Genomic DNA, 15005 nt, shown 5'->3' on the forward strand with positions numbered 1-15005 from the left:
TTACAGTTTGTAGACTTTATTTGGTCATAGAGCTCTTCAAGCAGTAGACTTTGTTAGTTGTCTAATGTTGCTCTTCCTCTTTCCCTCGTGTGAATCAGCATAAGTATTTGATGGGGGAGGGTAGGCTCCAATCAAGAGCATATTCTAAAGTTAATAATGGAGTGTTAAGTTACAAACTGTCCCCCATATAACAGGAATTAGAAGATAGTTTTTTACAATTTTACAGGTGAAGTTGAATTTAAATGTATTTCATCTAGAGATATCTGCATATAGACATAACACATGAAGGAGACAATGGTAACGTCATTGGACCAGTAATCCAGAGCCGAGGCTAATGCCTTGGCACATTGATTCAAAATCCATGGCAGCTGGTGGGATTTCAATTCAATGAATAAAATCTGGAATTGAAAGCTAGTCTGAGTAATGACTCACGAAATCATCGTCAATTGTTGAATGAATGATACTATCTGGTTCACAATCCAGGTCAGGCCTATGTGACTCCAGACCCACAACAATGTAGTTGACTCTTAACTGCCGTTAACAAGCCAAATAGTTCAAAGGAAATTATGATGGGCGATAAGTGGTGGCCTTTCCAGTGACACCAACTCCCCATTTTAAAATGAAAAGTAAGACCTTACAAAGGATCTTACACATATGTATTAAATCCATTGTACACCACATAAGTATCCAAAATCCAAATTAGCCAGACTCAAAAACCTAGGAGAATACATTTAGATTCTCTGATATTTGGAAAACAGCTAATGCTTTGCAATTTCTGAACTGAAAGAAATGTTTGAATGTCACTACAGATTTTAGAAAATATCATTGCCCCAATGTCATAGCAATTTCACCAATAATCTATTTATGGGATGAGCTGAAAGGATCTGTTCAGTGCCACATCAAGGCATTTGAAAAATTAAATGCTAATCTTTGGCTGCATACTGGAATCATCATTTATCATTCAGAAAGTCAATAGTTTAGCAGTAAGTTGGATTGATATTCAATGAAGATGACAGTAGCTTGTCTTTACTCTCTACTCTCTTTGTACCAGCAGGAGAGGCTCAGCAATGTTTTTGTTAGTCGGTCCTTATTGCATGCAGAAAATTTAAAACTGTCAAAATGTTTAAAATGACTACTTTGGGTTTATCATTGATGCGATAATGCTTAAAAAATTTACAGTAAAGGTTGCTGTAAAACTGGGATGTTTACACGATTTGTTTGGCAGGAGGAAGTAAGTTGTTACACTCAAGGATATCTAGTTGAGCAAAGATATTGAACTGCAACTTCTATTTCAGGTTAAAACTGTGCTTCATGAAGGCTTCTGTCAATCGTGTTGAAGGATACAACCTAGGAGATTCTTTCTTTTTACCACAAATGCATTTTACCTGATGATGTCGATTATTGTTGTGGACCCTGGTCTTGCAGTACAAAACTTTCTTCAGCAAAGTGGTTCTTGAAGCTTATCGAAGACATTCTAAGATATTCAATTAAGTATGTTTATCAGTAGCATCACTCCAAAACATTAAACATCCAAACATTGCTGCAAATCAACTTGTTAAAAATGCAAAAAGCTGCTGTGTTCCTATTTTCTAATCTGCTGATCAGATATCTACTCCATTCAGAAGCTTTTCTACCAGATTATACACCAAGAAAAACTGTGAATTTTGAAGGTAAGAAACCATGTGCTTTCATTATAAATTGTACTTTAATTTTAAATCGAGTAGCATTTGCTTCCAGTTTCCCCACAGCTTCCAAAATTAGAGGAGTAGAACTTAGTTTGGTTCCTTCTGTTTCCACTGTTTTCTTCAGTTGTCCTAGCATCTAGTGATCCTTACCAAAGCTGCAATAATTGCTGATCTCTTATTGCCCTGAAAATAGTGGTGGGCCTTTTACTCAAAACAAGTGAATTACTGGGCAATTTAGATTCCATTTCAGAGTCAACAATATTGTGTCAGACTGGTCTTGCTTGTACCCTTCTCCATTCACCCCACAAGTTCTCCTTCCTGAAAATCCATTTGTGTTTTTATTGGCACTCTGCAGATTTGCATGTTTTTTTTCTGCTGCTTCATTTATTGGTTAAATAATTTGCTTTAGTGATACTTAAACACTTATTTACTAGAATAGCACTATGAATTGCTGTACCCAAAATCTAATTTTTCTGTTCTATTAAAGGATTTTTTTATTGCTATCAGTCTATGTCTTGAATGTATCTCTTTTTTTTTGAAGGCATTGACCTCTGATAGAGTTGCAGCCAACAATCCTCCAATATTTTCTTCAAACAGTCAATGCTTCATTGAAAGCCAGCAAACTATTCAGTCCTGGAGAGATTTGGTTTTGCTGTAGCTGTTCAGTTCCATGAAGTAGATTTCCATACTCCACTTTCCTGTCACTAAATTATGTGTATGCAACTCCAAAATTCAATTTAGTTTAATTATATGATAGTTTCACATACGCAGTGGAGTTCCAAATAAAATTATTTTCAGGTTATAACTGGTTTGGATAAAACAGGTCGAGAAACTTGATCCTTCTTCTTGTGCATTGCTGTGCAGAAATTCTACCCGACAAGGTGCAAATCCGAGAGAAATGCACATCTAATTGTAGTTTCTAAAGGTTTCTGAGAAATGAGAGAGTGGTCACCCAGGAACCATTAGGAACACCTCTTTGTAAAATAGCTATAATTCTAAAATCTCATGTGAAACTAAGTCCAACTCTAATTGTCTTCTGACTCTCAAAGGTTCTGATAATGGCAGCAAGGATATTCAAAACTCTTGTCTTTTTTCTATGTCCGTAATTTGTTTGCACCTTTTTAAATAATCTAACTTGTTGATGGTGATTTTTTTATTGCAGATATCTGGTACAGTTCCAAGCACAAACCTGACTCTAATGTGCAGTGTATATCTGGAAATAGGGGATGACCTCTTCCTTAAATCTTTAATATTTTAACAGCTTTCCATACGGTTTTATCTTCATAGATGCAAATCTGAAAACGTTCGCTGAACAAAGAATCTCTAATTACTCAACATTGCTGCTTAGTGAGGAGCATAACCTATTGTTTGTAGGAGCCAGAGATGCAATCTTCGCACTCAATATTGACAATGTTTCAGATAGTATTTCGCAAGTAAGCATATTGAGAGAAATCTCCATATTTATTATATAAATCGTGTTTGTTGATGTGAATAAAACTGGTAATGTACTGGAAAATCTATAGTTCCACAATGCAAGACCTGTCTTTTAAAGATCATTCATTTCTAAATTGTTTCTCATGTTTACTTTTCTTTAACCCTGCTTTCAACTTTAGATCTTATCTTCCTGTGCTACTGTTTCTCACTGAAACCTATGCGAATGCTGCTTGTAGGAAATCCAAGGATCTTTCATGGCAACAGAAGAAAGAAACAGAAACAAAAATAAGTCATTCGGCATGTTACCATTTGATAAGATCATTGCTGATCTGATTGTGACCTGACCTGGATTTTCCACTTGATTTCCTCTCAACTACAACCTCATCTCCCTCATGAATCAAACAGTTTTCTATCTCAACATTGAATATATTCAATGACTCCACCTCCGTTCTCTCTTGAGGGATATACTGTACTGAATTTTTGATTCAAGTATGGCAACCAATAGAAAGCACTCTATTATGTTGTATCACCAATGCCTTGTACATATGTAACGAGACATAGAAACATACAAGATAGGACAAGGCCAGTCAGCCCTTCAAGCCTGCTCTGCTATTCATCGTCATCATGGCTGATTGTCCAACTCAATAGCTTAATTCTGCTTTTGCCCCATAATCTTTGATCCTATTCTTTTCAAGTGCTATATCTAGCTGTCTCTTAAATCCACAATGTTTTGGCATCAACTACTTCCTGTGGTAATGAATTCCAAAGGCTCACCACTCTTTGGGTGAAGAAATGTCTCCTCATCTCTAATCTAAATTGACCACCCTGAACCCTCAGACTGTGACCTCTGGTTCTGGACACACCCAGTATCGGGAAGATCTTTCCTGTTAGAATTTTGTAAGTCTCTGTGAGAGGGGAACCCCACCCCACCTCCCCAACTTGTCTGAACTCCAGTGAAAACAGTCCTAACCTAGTCAATCTCTTCTCGTACCTCAGTCCCGTCATCCCAAGAATCAGCCTGGTAAACCTTTGCTGTACTCCCTCGAGAGCAAGAGCATCCTACCTCGGAAAAAGACACCAAAACTGCACACAATATTCTCAGTGTGGCTCACCAAGATCCTGTATAACTGCAACAACACATTGTTGCACCTGTATTTGAAACTTGCAACGAAGGCCAACATACCATTTTCCTTCTTTACTGCCTGCTGCACCTGCATGCTTACATTCATCTATTGTACTATTGCTACCTTCTCCCCAGCCCCACCCTCCCCCCATTTATCTCTCCACCCTGGAGGCTTCCTGCCTCTATTCCTGATGAAGGGCTTTTGCTTGATATGTCAATTTTCCTGCTCCTTAGATGCTGCCTGACCTGTTGTACTTTTCCAGCACCACTCTGATCTAGACTCTGGTTTCCAGCATCTGCAGTCCTCACTTTTGCCCTGCTTACCTTCAGCGACTGGTGCCCAAGGACACCCAGGTCCTGCTGCACACTCTCCTCTCCCAATTTGCATCCATTCAGGTAGTAATCTCTCTTCTTGTTTTTGCTTCCAAAGTGAATAACTTCACATTTATCCAAATGAGATTACATCTGCGATTGATTTGTCCACTCACCCCAACCTCTCCAGATCATGCTGACAGATCTCTGCATCCTCATCAAAGTTCACCCTCCCGCTCACCTTGGTATCATCTGCAAACTTTGATAACCCTCTGTTATCCTACAATAAAGACCAGCATGTCTAGGATGCATGGGTTATTGCGGTAAGGCTGAGCAGATAAGGGTTGTACTTAGAATGAGAGATGATATTATTTAAGCATATAAGATCCTTAAGGGACTTTGATATGGGAGAATGTTTCCATTATGAGGAGAATTGGGAACTAGAAGACAGTTTCAAAATAAGGGGATCCTTTTAAAACACAGAGGAGAAATTTCTGCTCAGAAGGAGGAATTTCTACTCGTAAGGGTGGTTAATCTTCCTTAATAGTGGCTATGTTGAGTAAATTCAAGGCTGAGTCAGATGGATTTTTTTGAATAGCAAGGAGTCAAGCAGCAAAGTGAAGCTGGAGCCAGAATCTGATCAACTATGATTTTACTGAGTAATGGAGAGCGGTTCAAGAGTATGAATGACCTGCTTCTCTGATTTATTATGATCTGATCTGCTGAGGATTTTCAGTATCTGAAATAGTTTTCTTTTGTTCCATGTAATTTCATATCCCCTTTAATTTTATTCCTTCCTTTCCTGAGAATACAAACTTATATTTGGTATGACCTTGTGTTTTCTTTCCCAAGTCCCCTTTTTTACATATAAGCTCAGGCAGTGATGTTTGGCAAGGTAAAAACAATGACTGCAGATGCTGAAAACCAAATACTGGATTAGTGGTGCTGGAAGAGCACAGCAGTTCAGGCAGCATCCAACGAGCAGCCTGTTCAGTTAATGGGGCAGGAGTATCTCAGCCAATAGTTCTCATGTCCCTCTCTCATTGTCATTGGATGCTTACATATTTCAGCAATGTGTCATGCATTAGAGATTGAGTAGAAGTTCTCGTTGTGGCATTGTCACTTGCGTGGCATTTTTAAAAAGTGAAAGCAACATACTGCCGTTGCTGGAGATCTGAAATAAAAACAAAGTGCTGAAGAAACTCTCCAGTTTTTGCAGCATCTATTCAGAGAAGAGTTTTTGTATTTGATTAGTTGGACAGAATCTTATTGGGGCTTGAGCAACGCAAACTATGATGAGAAAATCACGTCTGATTGTAATCTGATTAAAACATTTTCAAAAATCACATGCAAAATTGGGCAAGGCCTTTCTTGATGTCAGGAGCAACTCGATGCATTTTCAAACAAAGACTTCCTGGCATCAAAGCAAGATTCTCACTAGGCAGTGGTGTGATCCCATTCATGCTGACTATTGTTTGTTGTTGGATTCATTAAAAACAAATGTCACCTTAGCAATATGCAACTTGCTGTTCTACCACTGTCCTGTGAAGAAACAAGATGTTGACAGTTCCTGATGTGAAAGTCAAAGTGAGTTCTTGAAGACATCAGGCCTGGCATATTGTCATGGTGGCTCAGTGGTTAACGCTGCAGCCTCACAGCACCCTGGACCCGGGTTCGCTTCCAGCTCAGCCACCTGTCTGGGTGGAGTTTGCACATTCTCCCCGTGTCTGCGTGGGTTTCCTCTGGGTGCTCCAGTTTCCACCCACAATCCAAAGATGTACAGGTTAGGTGGATTGACCATGGGATATGAAGGGTTACAAGATTTGGGTCAGTCTGGGTGGGATGCTATTTGGAGTGTTAGGTAGTGTTAGGTGCATTAGTCAGGGAAAATATAGAGAAATAAGGGTGGGTCTGGGTGGGTTACTCTTCGGAGGGTTGGTATGGACCTGTTGGGCCTGTTTCCACACTGCAGGAGTTCTAAGTTCGAAGTTGTTAGCAGTCCTTAGTTAAGTCAAGGAGGTCCACTTTCCATTGGGGGTTCCAGTTCAGGAAGGTAAGGCAAGCCTCTGATATCAATCAGTGGACCTTTCAGCCACTTGGGGCGATCAGACTTCCTTCATTGGGATGAGGAGTAAAATACTGGGTAGTACACCAACCGTCTTGACACTTTCTACTGTATTATGTGCTGTATTCTGCTGGAATGAGCAAAATGAAAGTAGGTGTCATAGCTGTTGGTGCTCATGCAGGTGGGGGTAAGAGTCAGTCCTTAGGCAGCGTAGAGTACCTGCAGAGTTTGTAACGTCATGTGTTAAGATGGGTGAGAGCTAATAGGGAAAATGTTGCATGCAATAGTGCAAGTGGTGGAGCTTGAGCCTTGATGGGATGCATGTGAAATAGCAGAGAAGTAGATGGCTGTTAGTCTGGCAGAGTGAAGAAGGTAATTGCCCTTCTTCCTGGACTGCTGCTTATGCTCTAGGTGGCTGAGACCACACTGACCTGGTGGCAACCTCAGACCACGCTAGCAGAGTTTGGTGGCCAGAGCTGGGTGAAGATAGTGGACAGGCTTTGGGGAGTCAGGCTGTGAGTTACTCGCTTCAGTATTCCTAGCCTCTGACCTGTCCTTGTAGCCACCTCATTATATAGTCATGATTTGGAGATGTCGGTGTTGGACTGGGGTGTACAAAGTTAAAAATCACACAACACCAGGTTATAGTCCAACAGGTTTAATTGGAAGCACACTAGCTTTTGGAGCCCTCCACTATCACCTAATGAAGGAGCGTCACTCCGAAAGGTAGTGTGCCTCCAATTAAACTTGTTGGACTATAACCTGGTGTTGTGTGATTTTTATCATTTATATAGTGAGTAAGTTAAGTTTCTGGTCAATGGTAACCCAGAGGATGCTGATGCTGAGAGATCCAATGATGGTAAATCACTGATTTCAGTGATGGTAAAATCTAACCCCTTAGATTTTCCCTTATTGGAGTCGGTCACTGTGCAGTGCAGTTCCAGACTAAAAGTGCTTGTCTATGCGCACAACAGCCTTTTAAACTTGGCACTGGTGCCAGGGATGGCATTCAACTGCAGGATATTTTCAACAGTGGCAAGTGCTTTCAAATACAATGAGTAATCAAATTGGGCTACTGTCTAATGACTGCATTGTTATGGGGTGGGGTAGGTAATTTAGCATGTTATGGATCTTGCAAGAGAAACTGTCCATGAAACTTGACAAAATTGACATTTAAACAAATTCAGCCCAATAACTCTGTTTCTCTCTTCACAGATGCAGCCAGACATTGTGAGCTTCTTCAGCATATTTTGTTTTCATTTCAGATTTTTAATATTTGACAAAATATGGCACATTTTTAAAATACTTTTTTTTTATCTCTGACAGATTAATTCAGCTCTGAATAATAAAGGGAGAATTTTTTAATTCACTTATGAGACATGGTGGTCAGCATTTCTTGCCTGTCCCGGTTACCCTTGAAGGTGGCAGTGAGCTGTCTTCGTGAACCCTGCAATCACGTGCTATGGGTAGATCCACATGCTGTGGTCAACCCATGGTGCCATTAGAGAGGGAGTTCCTGGATTTTGACCCAGCGACAGTAAAGGAATGCCAATATATTTCAAGTCAGGATGGTGAGTGGCTTGGAGGGAAATTTGCAGGTGGCGGTGTTCCCATGTATCTGCTGACCTTATCCTTCTAGATGGACGTAATCGGGGTTTTGGAAGGTGCTGTCTAAGGATTTTTGGTGAATTTCTGCATTGCATCTTGTAGGTGGCAAATTCTTCTGCTCTTGAGCATCAGTGGTGGAATGACCAAATATTTATGAATGTGCTGTCAGTCAAGCAGGCTACATTGTCCTGGATGGTGTCAAGCTCCTTGAGTGTTGTTGGAGCTGCACTCATTCAGGCAATGGAGAGTATTCCATCCCACTCCTGCCTTATAGATAGTGGACAGGCTTTGGAGAGTCAGGATGTGAATTACTCGCTTCAGTATTCCTAGCCTCTGACCTGCCCTTGGGTCAGTTAAGTTTCTGGTAAATAGTAACCCAGAGAATATTGAAAGTAAGAGATTCAGTGATAGTAACACCATTAAATGTTGAGGGGCGGTGGTTAGATCGTTCCTTATTGGAAATGGTCATTGTCTGGCATTGTCATGAATGTTACTTGCCACTTGTCAGTCCTAGGTAAAAGTGAGGACTGCAGTTGCTGGAAATTAGAGTCTAGATTAGAGTGGTGCTGGAAAAGCACAGCAGGTCAGTTTTTACAATTGGGGGAAGGGAAATTACGATGCTGTAAGACAGGATTTGAGGAGCATACGTTGGGAGCATAGGCTGTCAGGGAAGGATGTGGTGGAAATGTGGGACTTTTTCAAGGAGCAGATACGACGTGTCCTTGATATGTATGTACCGATCAGGCAGGAAAGAACTGGTCGTGTGAGGGAGCCTTGGTTGACGAGGGAGGTTGAATGTCTAGTAAAGAGGAAGAAGGAGGCTTACATAAGGTTGAGGAAACAAGGTTCAGACAGAGCAGTGGAGGGATACAGGATAGCCAGAAGGGACCTGAAGAAAGGGATTAGGAGAGCTAAGAGAGGGCATGAAAAATCCCTGGCGGATAGGATCAAGGATAACCCCAAGGCATTCTATGCGTATGTGAGAAACCTGAGAATGACGAGAACGAGGGTAGGTCCGATCAAGGACAGTGGTGGGAGACTGTGTATTGAGTCGGAAGAGATAGGAGAGGTCTTGAACAAGTACTTCTCTTCAGTATTTACGAACGAGAGGGACTGTATTGTTGAAGAGGAGAGTGTGAAACGGACTGATAAGCTAGAAGAGATATCTGTTAGGAAGGAAGATGTGTTGGACATTTTGAACAACTTGAGGATAGACAAGTCCCCCGGGCCTGACGGGATATATCCTAGGATTATGTGGGAAGCAAGAGAGGAAATTGCAGTACCGTTGGCAATGATCTTCTCGTCTTCACTGGCAACGGGGGTGGTACCAGGGGACTGGAGAGTAGCGAATGTTGTGCCCCTGTTCAAAAAAGGGAATAGGGATAACCCCGGGAATTACAGGCCAGTTAGTCTTACTTCTGTGGTAGGCAAAGTAATGGAAAGGGTACTGAGGGATAGGATTTACGAGTATCTGGAACGGCACTGCTTGATTAGGGACAGCCAGCACGGATTTGTGAAGGGTAGGTCTTGCCTTACAAGTCTTATTGAATTCTTCGAGGAGGTGACCAAGCATGTGGATGAGGGTAGAGCAGTGGATGTAGTGTACATGGATTTTAGTAAGGCATTTGATAAGGTTCCCCATGGTAGGCTTATGCGGAAAGTCAGGAGGCATGGGATAGAGGGAAATTTGGCCAATTGGATAGAAAACTGGCTAACCGGTCGAAGTCAGAGAGTGGTGGTAGATGGTAAATATTCAGCATGGAGTCCAGTTACAAGTGGAGTTCCGCAGGGATCAGTTCTGGGTCCTCTGCTGTTTGTAATTTTTATTAATGACTTAGATGAGGGAGTCGAAGGGTGGGTCAGTAAATTTGCAGATGATACAAAGATAGGTGGAGTTGTGGACAGTGAGGAGGGCTGTTGTCGGCTGCAGAGGGACTTAGATATGATGCAGAGCTGGGCTGAGGAGTGGCAGATGGAGTTCAACCCTGCCAAGTGTGAAGTTGTCCATTTTGGAAGAACAAATAAGAATGCGGAATACAGGGTTAATGGTAGGGTTCTTGGTCAGGTGGAGGAACAGAGGGATCTTGGGGTCTATGTACATAGATCTTTGAAGGTTGCCACTCAGGTGGATAGAGTTTGTAAGAAGGCCTATGGAGTATTATCGTTCATTAGCAGAGGGATTGAATTCAAGAGTCGTGAGGTGATGTTGCAGCTGTACAGGACTTTGGTTAGGCCACATTTGGAGTACTGTGTGCAGTTCTGGTCGCCTCACTTTAGGAAAGATGTGGAAGCTTTGGAGAGGGTGCAGAGAAGATTTACCAGGATGTTGCCTGGAATGGAGAGTAGGTCATACGAGGATAGGTTGAGAGTTCTCGGCCTTTTCTCGTTGGAACGGCGAAGGATGAGGGGTGACTTGATAGAGGTTTATAAGATGATCAGAGGAATAGATAGAGTAGACAGTCAGAAACTTTTTCCCCGGGTACAACAGAGTGTTACAAGGGGACATAAATTTAAGGTGAAGGGTGGAAGGTATAGGGGAGATGTCAGGGGTGGGTTCTTCACCCAGAGAGTGGTGGGGGCATGGAATGCGCTGCCCGTGGGAGTGGTAGAGTCAGATTCATTGGCGACCTTTAAGCGGCATTTGGATAGGTACATGGATGGGTGCTTAATCTAGGATAGAAGTTCGGCACAACATCGTGGGCCGAAGGGCCTGTTCTGTGCTGTATTGTTCTATGTCAGGCAGCATCTGAGGAGCAGGAAAATCGACATTTCGGGCAAAGCCATTCATTAGGAATTGTCTGTCCTAGCCTGGATATTGTCCAGGTCTTGTTGCATTTGAGCATTGACTGCTTCAGTAACTGAGGAGTCATGATTGGTGCTGAACATTGTGCAATCATTGATGAACATGCCTACTGCTGACCTTATGGAGGAAAGTTCATTATGAAGCAGTTGAAGATGGTTGGGCCTAGGATACTACCTTGAATGACACCTGCATTGATGTCCTGGAGCTGAGGGGACTAACCTGCAACAAAAATAACCATCTTCCTATGTGCCAGCTTTTGACTCCAAACAGCAAACAGTTTGTCTCCTCATTCCCATTAGTTCCAGCTTTGCTAGGGCTCCTTGACACCACACTCGATTGAATGCAGCCTTGCTGTCAAGGTCTGCCACTCTTGCTTCACCTCTGAATGTTTGAACCAAGGCTATAATGACATCAGGAGCTGAGTGGCCCCAGCAGAACCCAAACAGGGCATCATTGAGCAGTTTGTTGCTTAGCAGATGCTGCTTGATTGCACTGTTGACAACATCTTGCATCACTTTATTGATGATTGAGACTAGACTGATGGGGTGGTAATTGGCCATGGTGGATTCGTCCTGGTTTTTGTGTACAGGGCATACCTCAAAGTTCCCATGTTGTCTGGTAGATGTCAGTGTTGAAACTGTATTGGAACAGCTTTGCTAGAGTACAGGCAAATTCTGGAGCACAGATCTTCAGTAATATTGCCAGAATGTTCTATGCCATATCCTTTGCCATATTAAGTGCCTCCAACAGTTGCTTGACATCACGTGGAGTGAATCGAATTGGCTGAAGACTGGCATCTGTGAAAGTGGGGATTCTTGGAAGATCAAGATGGATCATCCACTCGGTGCTTGTGGCTGAAGATTGTTGTGAGTAGTTCAACCTTATCTTTGTACTAATGTGCTGGGCTCTTCCATCATTGTGGATGGGGATATTTGTGGAGCTGCCTGCTCCGGTGAGTTGTTTCATTATCTTGCTTGCACTGTTTGCGATTGGATGCAACAGGACTGCAGATTTCATTTGATTGGTTTGTGTGATTGCTGAACTCTATCACTGTCAATGCCATTTGGCATTGTTAGGTATGCCTAGTGCTACCCCCTAGCATGCTCTCCTGCATTGTCCATTGAAGCAGGGTTGATTCCCTGGGCTTAATTGTTTTGGTTGAGTGGGTTATATGCCAAGTAATGAGATCGCACATTCTTTCGGAGTTCAATTCTTCTCCTGTTGGTCCACAGTGCCCTCATGAATGCCCACTTTTGAGATGCTAGATCTGTTTGAAATTTGTCCCATTTAGCATGGTAATGGTACCATACTCCGATACACTGATAGTGTGCTCAGAAAGCACAGATCTGCATTGCACGGTGCATTAACAACGAGCACTGCAAGGCTGCAACAAGTACACTTTACATGCAAGGACTGACATCCAGCTCATGAATTGGAAGAGGCTGCATTTCAGGGCTGTTCACTTCCGCTCTTTGTATTTTTCTTCAGCATCTATCCGCAGACTCATAGCGTCCAATGACATGCCATAATCGTATGTTGCCATTTCACCCAAAGCTATCACCACTTTGAGGAACTCTTGCAGAGATGCACAGACAGGCTGCTTGTCAGGAAGGATCTGTCCAATGGTGGGGGCTGTGGATATCTTGCTGCCCTGGAGTGAGAGGGGAAACATATAAAAGAGACCTGAGGGGCAACTTTTTCACGTAGAGGGTGGTATGTGTATGGAATGAGCTGGATTAGTGGTGCTGGAAGAGCACAGCAGTTCAGTCAGCATCCAACGAGCAGCGAAATCAACGTTTTGGGCAAAAGCCCTTCATCAGGAATAAAGGCAGTGAGCCTGAAGCATGGAGAGATAAGCTAGAGGAGGGTGGGGGTGGGGAGAGAGTAGCATAGAGTACAATGGGTGAGTGGGGGAGGAGATGAAGGTGATAGGTCAAGCAGGAGAGGGTGGAGTGGATAGGTGGAAAAGAAGATAGGCAGGTCGGACAAGTCAAGGAGACAGTAACTGAGCTGGAAGTTTGAAACTAGGATGAGGTGGGGGAAGGGGAAATGAGGAAGCTGTTGAAGTCCACATTGATGCCCTGGGGTTGAAGTGTTCCGAGGCGGAATATGAGGCGTTCTTCCTCCAGGCGTCTGGTGGTGAGGGAGCGGCGGTGAAGGAGGCCCAGGACCTCCATGTCCTCAGCAGAGTGGGAGGGGGAGTTGAAATGTTGGGCCACGGGGCGGTTTGGTTGATTGGTGCGGGTGTCTCGGAGATGTTCCCTAAAGCGCTCTGCTAGGAGGCGCCCAGTCTCCCCAATGTAGAGGAGACCACATCGGGAGCAATGGATACAATAAATGATATTGGTGGATGTGCAGGTGAAACTTTGATGGATGTGGAAGGCTCCTTTAGGGCCTTGGATAGAGGTGAGGGAGGAGGTGTGGGCACAGGTTTTACAGTTCCTGCGGTGGCAGGGGAAAGTGCCAGAATGGGAGGGTGGGTCGTAGGGGGGTGTGGACCTGACCAGGTAGTCACGGAGGGAACGGTCTTTGCGGAAGGCGGAAAGGGGTGGGGAGGGAAATATTTCACTGGTGGTGGGGTCTTTTTGGAGGTGGCGGAAATGTCGGTGGATGATTTGGTTGATGCAAAGGTTTGTAGGGTGGAAGGTGAGCACCAGGGGCATTGAGCTGCCAGAGGATGTGGTGTAGGCTGGTACAATTGCAACATTTAAGAGGCATTTGGATAGGTATAAGAATAGGAAGGGTTTGGAGGGATATGGGCCAGGTGCTGGCAGGTGGGACTAGATTGGGTTGGGATATCTGGTCGGCATGGTCGGGTTGGACTGAAAGGTCTGTTTCCATACTGTACATCTCTATGACTCTATGACTGTATGATGTAGGATATTCTCAATGTGAAGGCAGGTCTTAGTCTCCACAGGGAATGTGTGGTGGTCAGTCTTACCAATACTATCATGAACAGATGCATCTACAGCCTGCAAATTGGTGAGGATGAGGTCAAGTTCCCCCAACACTGCTTCAGACCTAGTCTAGCAGCAATGTCCTTTAGGACCCAACCAGCTCAATCTGTAATGCTGCTCCACAGCATGTCTACTGTGGCTTAGTTGGTATCACACTCCACTTTATGTCCCAAAGTTCTGGATTCAAGCTCAATTCCAGGGCTTGAGTGCAAAACTTCATGCAGACTATTCAGCATAATATTGCCTGGGTGACCTACTGATGGAATGGGCTTTGTCCCAGATTTCATTTTTTTTGGCAGACCTTTTATTTTTCCACATGTTTGTTGCAGCAGATCTGTGTGCCGGGCTGTCCTGAGTGTGTATGGGGTAATGGTACTCAGCACTGGCAATGTCAAAATTCAGATTGGGCAAGGATCAATGGCTGCAGGACCCCCACCCCTTCCCCACTCTAAAGGGGTTGCTTGCAGTCCTCCTCACCTCTTGAGACTCCATCAGTCCCCACAGCATTCTAGGTTTTGCCAGCTAACTATGGCCCCCAATCCTGTTCTAAATGCTTCAGCAGTACTCCCTATGGCAATGTATCTGCTATTGTCTTCAACCAGAGGTTGGTTACCCTCTGGCTATTGGAGTGCCTTCTTTCAAATAAAACATGAAACAGTCTCTGTGTGGGTGAATAAAACATCCGCTGGCACTGGTTTGGAGGAGGGATATAATCCGCTGTGACCTGGGACAAACTTTATCCCACAGGCATCATAATTTAAAGACACAGATTACCTATCTGGTCATTTATCAAAATCTGTATAGTGGGAGTTTGCTGTGTGCAAAATTTATGACTGTAATGACTACTTCTCAATGAAGTACTTAATTGTTTGTAAAAACCTTTGAGAGCTAGGTGCTTGTGAAAAATACTAAATAAATGCAAGTCTTTTTTATCCCCCTTTTTTGTACCAACAAGGACAACTGGGAAGTGATCTTGCTGCAAGTTGGCCTGTCTTGGCAAGATTAAAAATTGCACAAC

General features: G+C 43.3%; 1 protein-coding gene across 1 annotated transcript in view; it reads left to right on the forward strand.

Annotated features, from left to right (window-relative positions):
- The first annotated feature begins 282 nt into the window (after positions 1-282).
- LOC140494432 (semaphorin-4E-like) overlaps positions 283-15005 on the forward strand; it is a 74183-nt gene continuing 59460 nt past the window's right edge. Inside the window, exons 1-3 of the mRNA XM_072593615.1 lie at positions 283-297; positions 1508-1670; positions 2973-3118. Coding sequence (XP_072449716.1) covers positions 283-297; positions 1508-1670; positions 2973-3118 — 324 coding nt within the window. The remainder of the gene's footprint in view (positions 298-1507; positions 1671-2972; positions 3119-15005) is intronic.

Source organism: Chiloscyllium punctatum, chromosome 24 (assembly GCF_047496795.1).
Source record: "Chiloscyllium punctatum isolate Juve2018m chromosome 24, sChiPun1.3, whole genome shotgun sequence".
Lineage (NCBI taxonomy): Eukaryota > Metazoa > Chordata > Chondrichthyes > Orectolobiformes > Hemiscylliidae > Chiloscyllium > Chiloscyllium punctatum.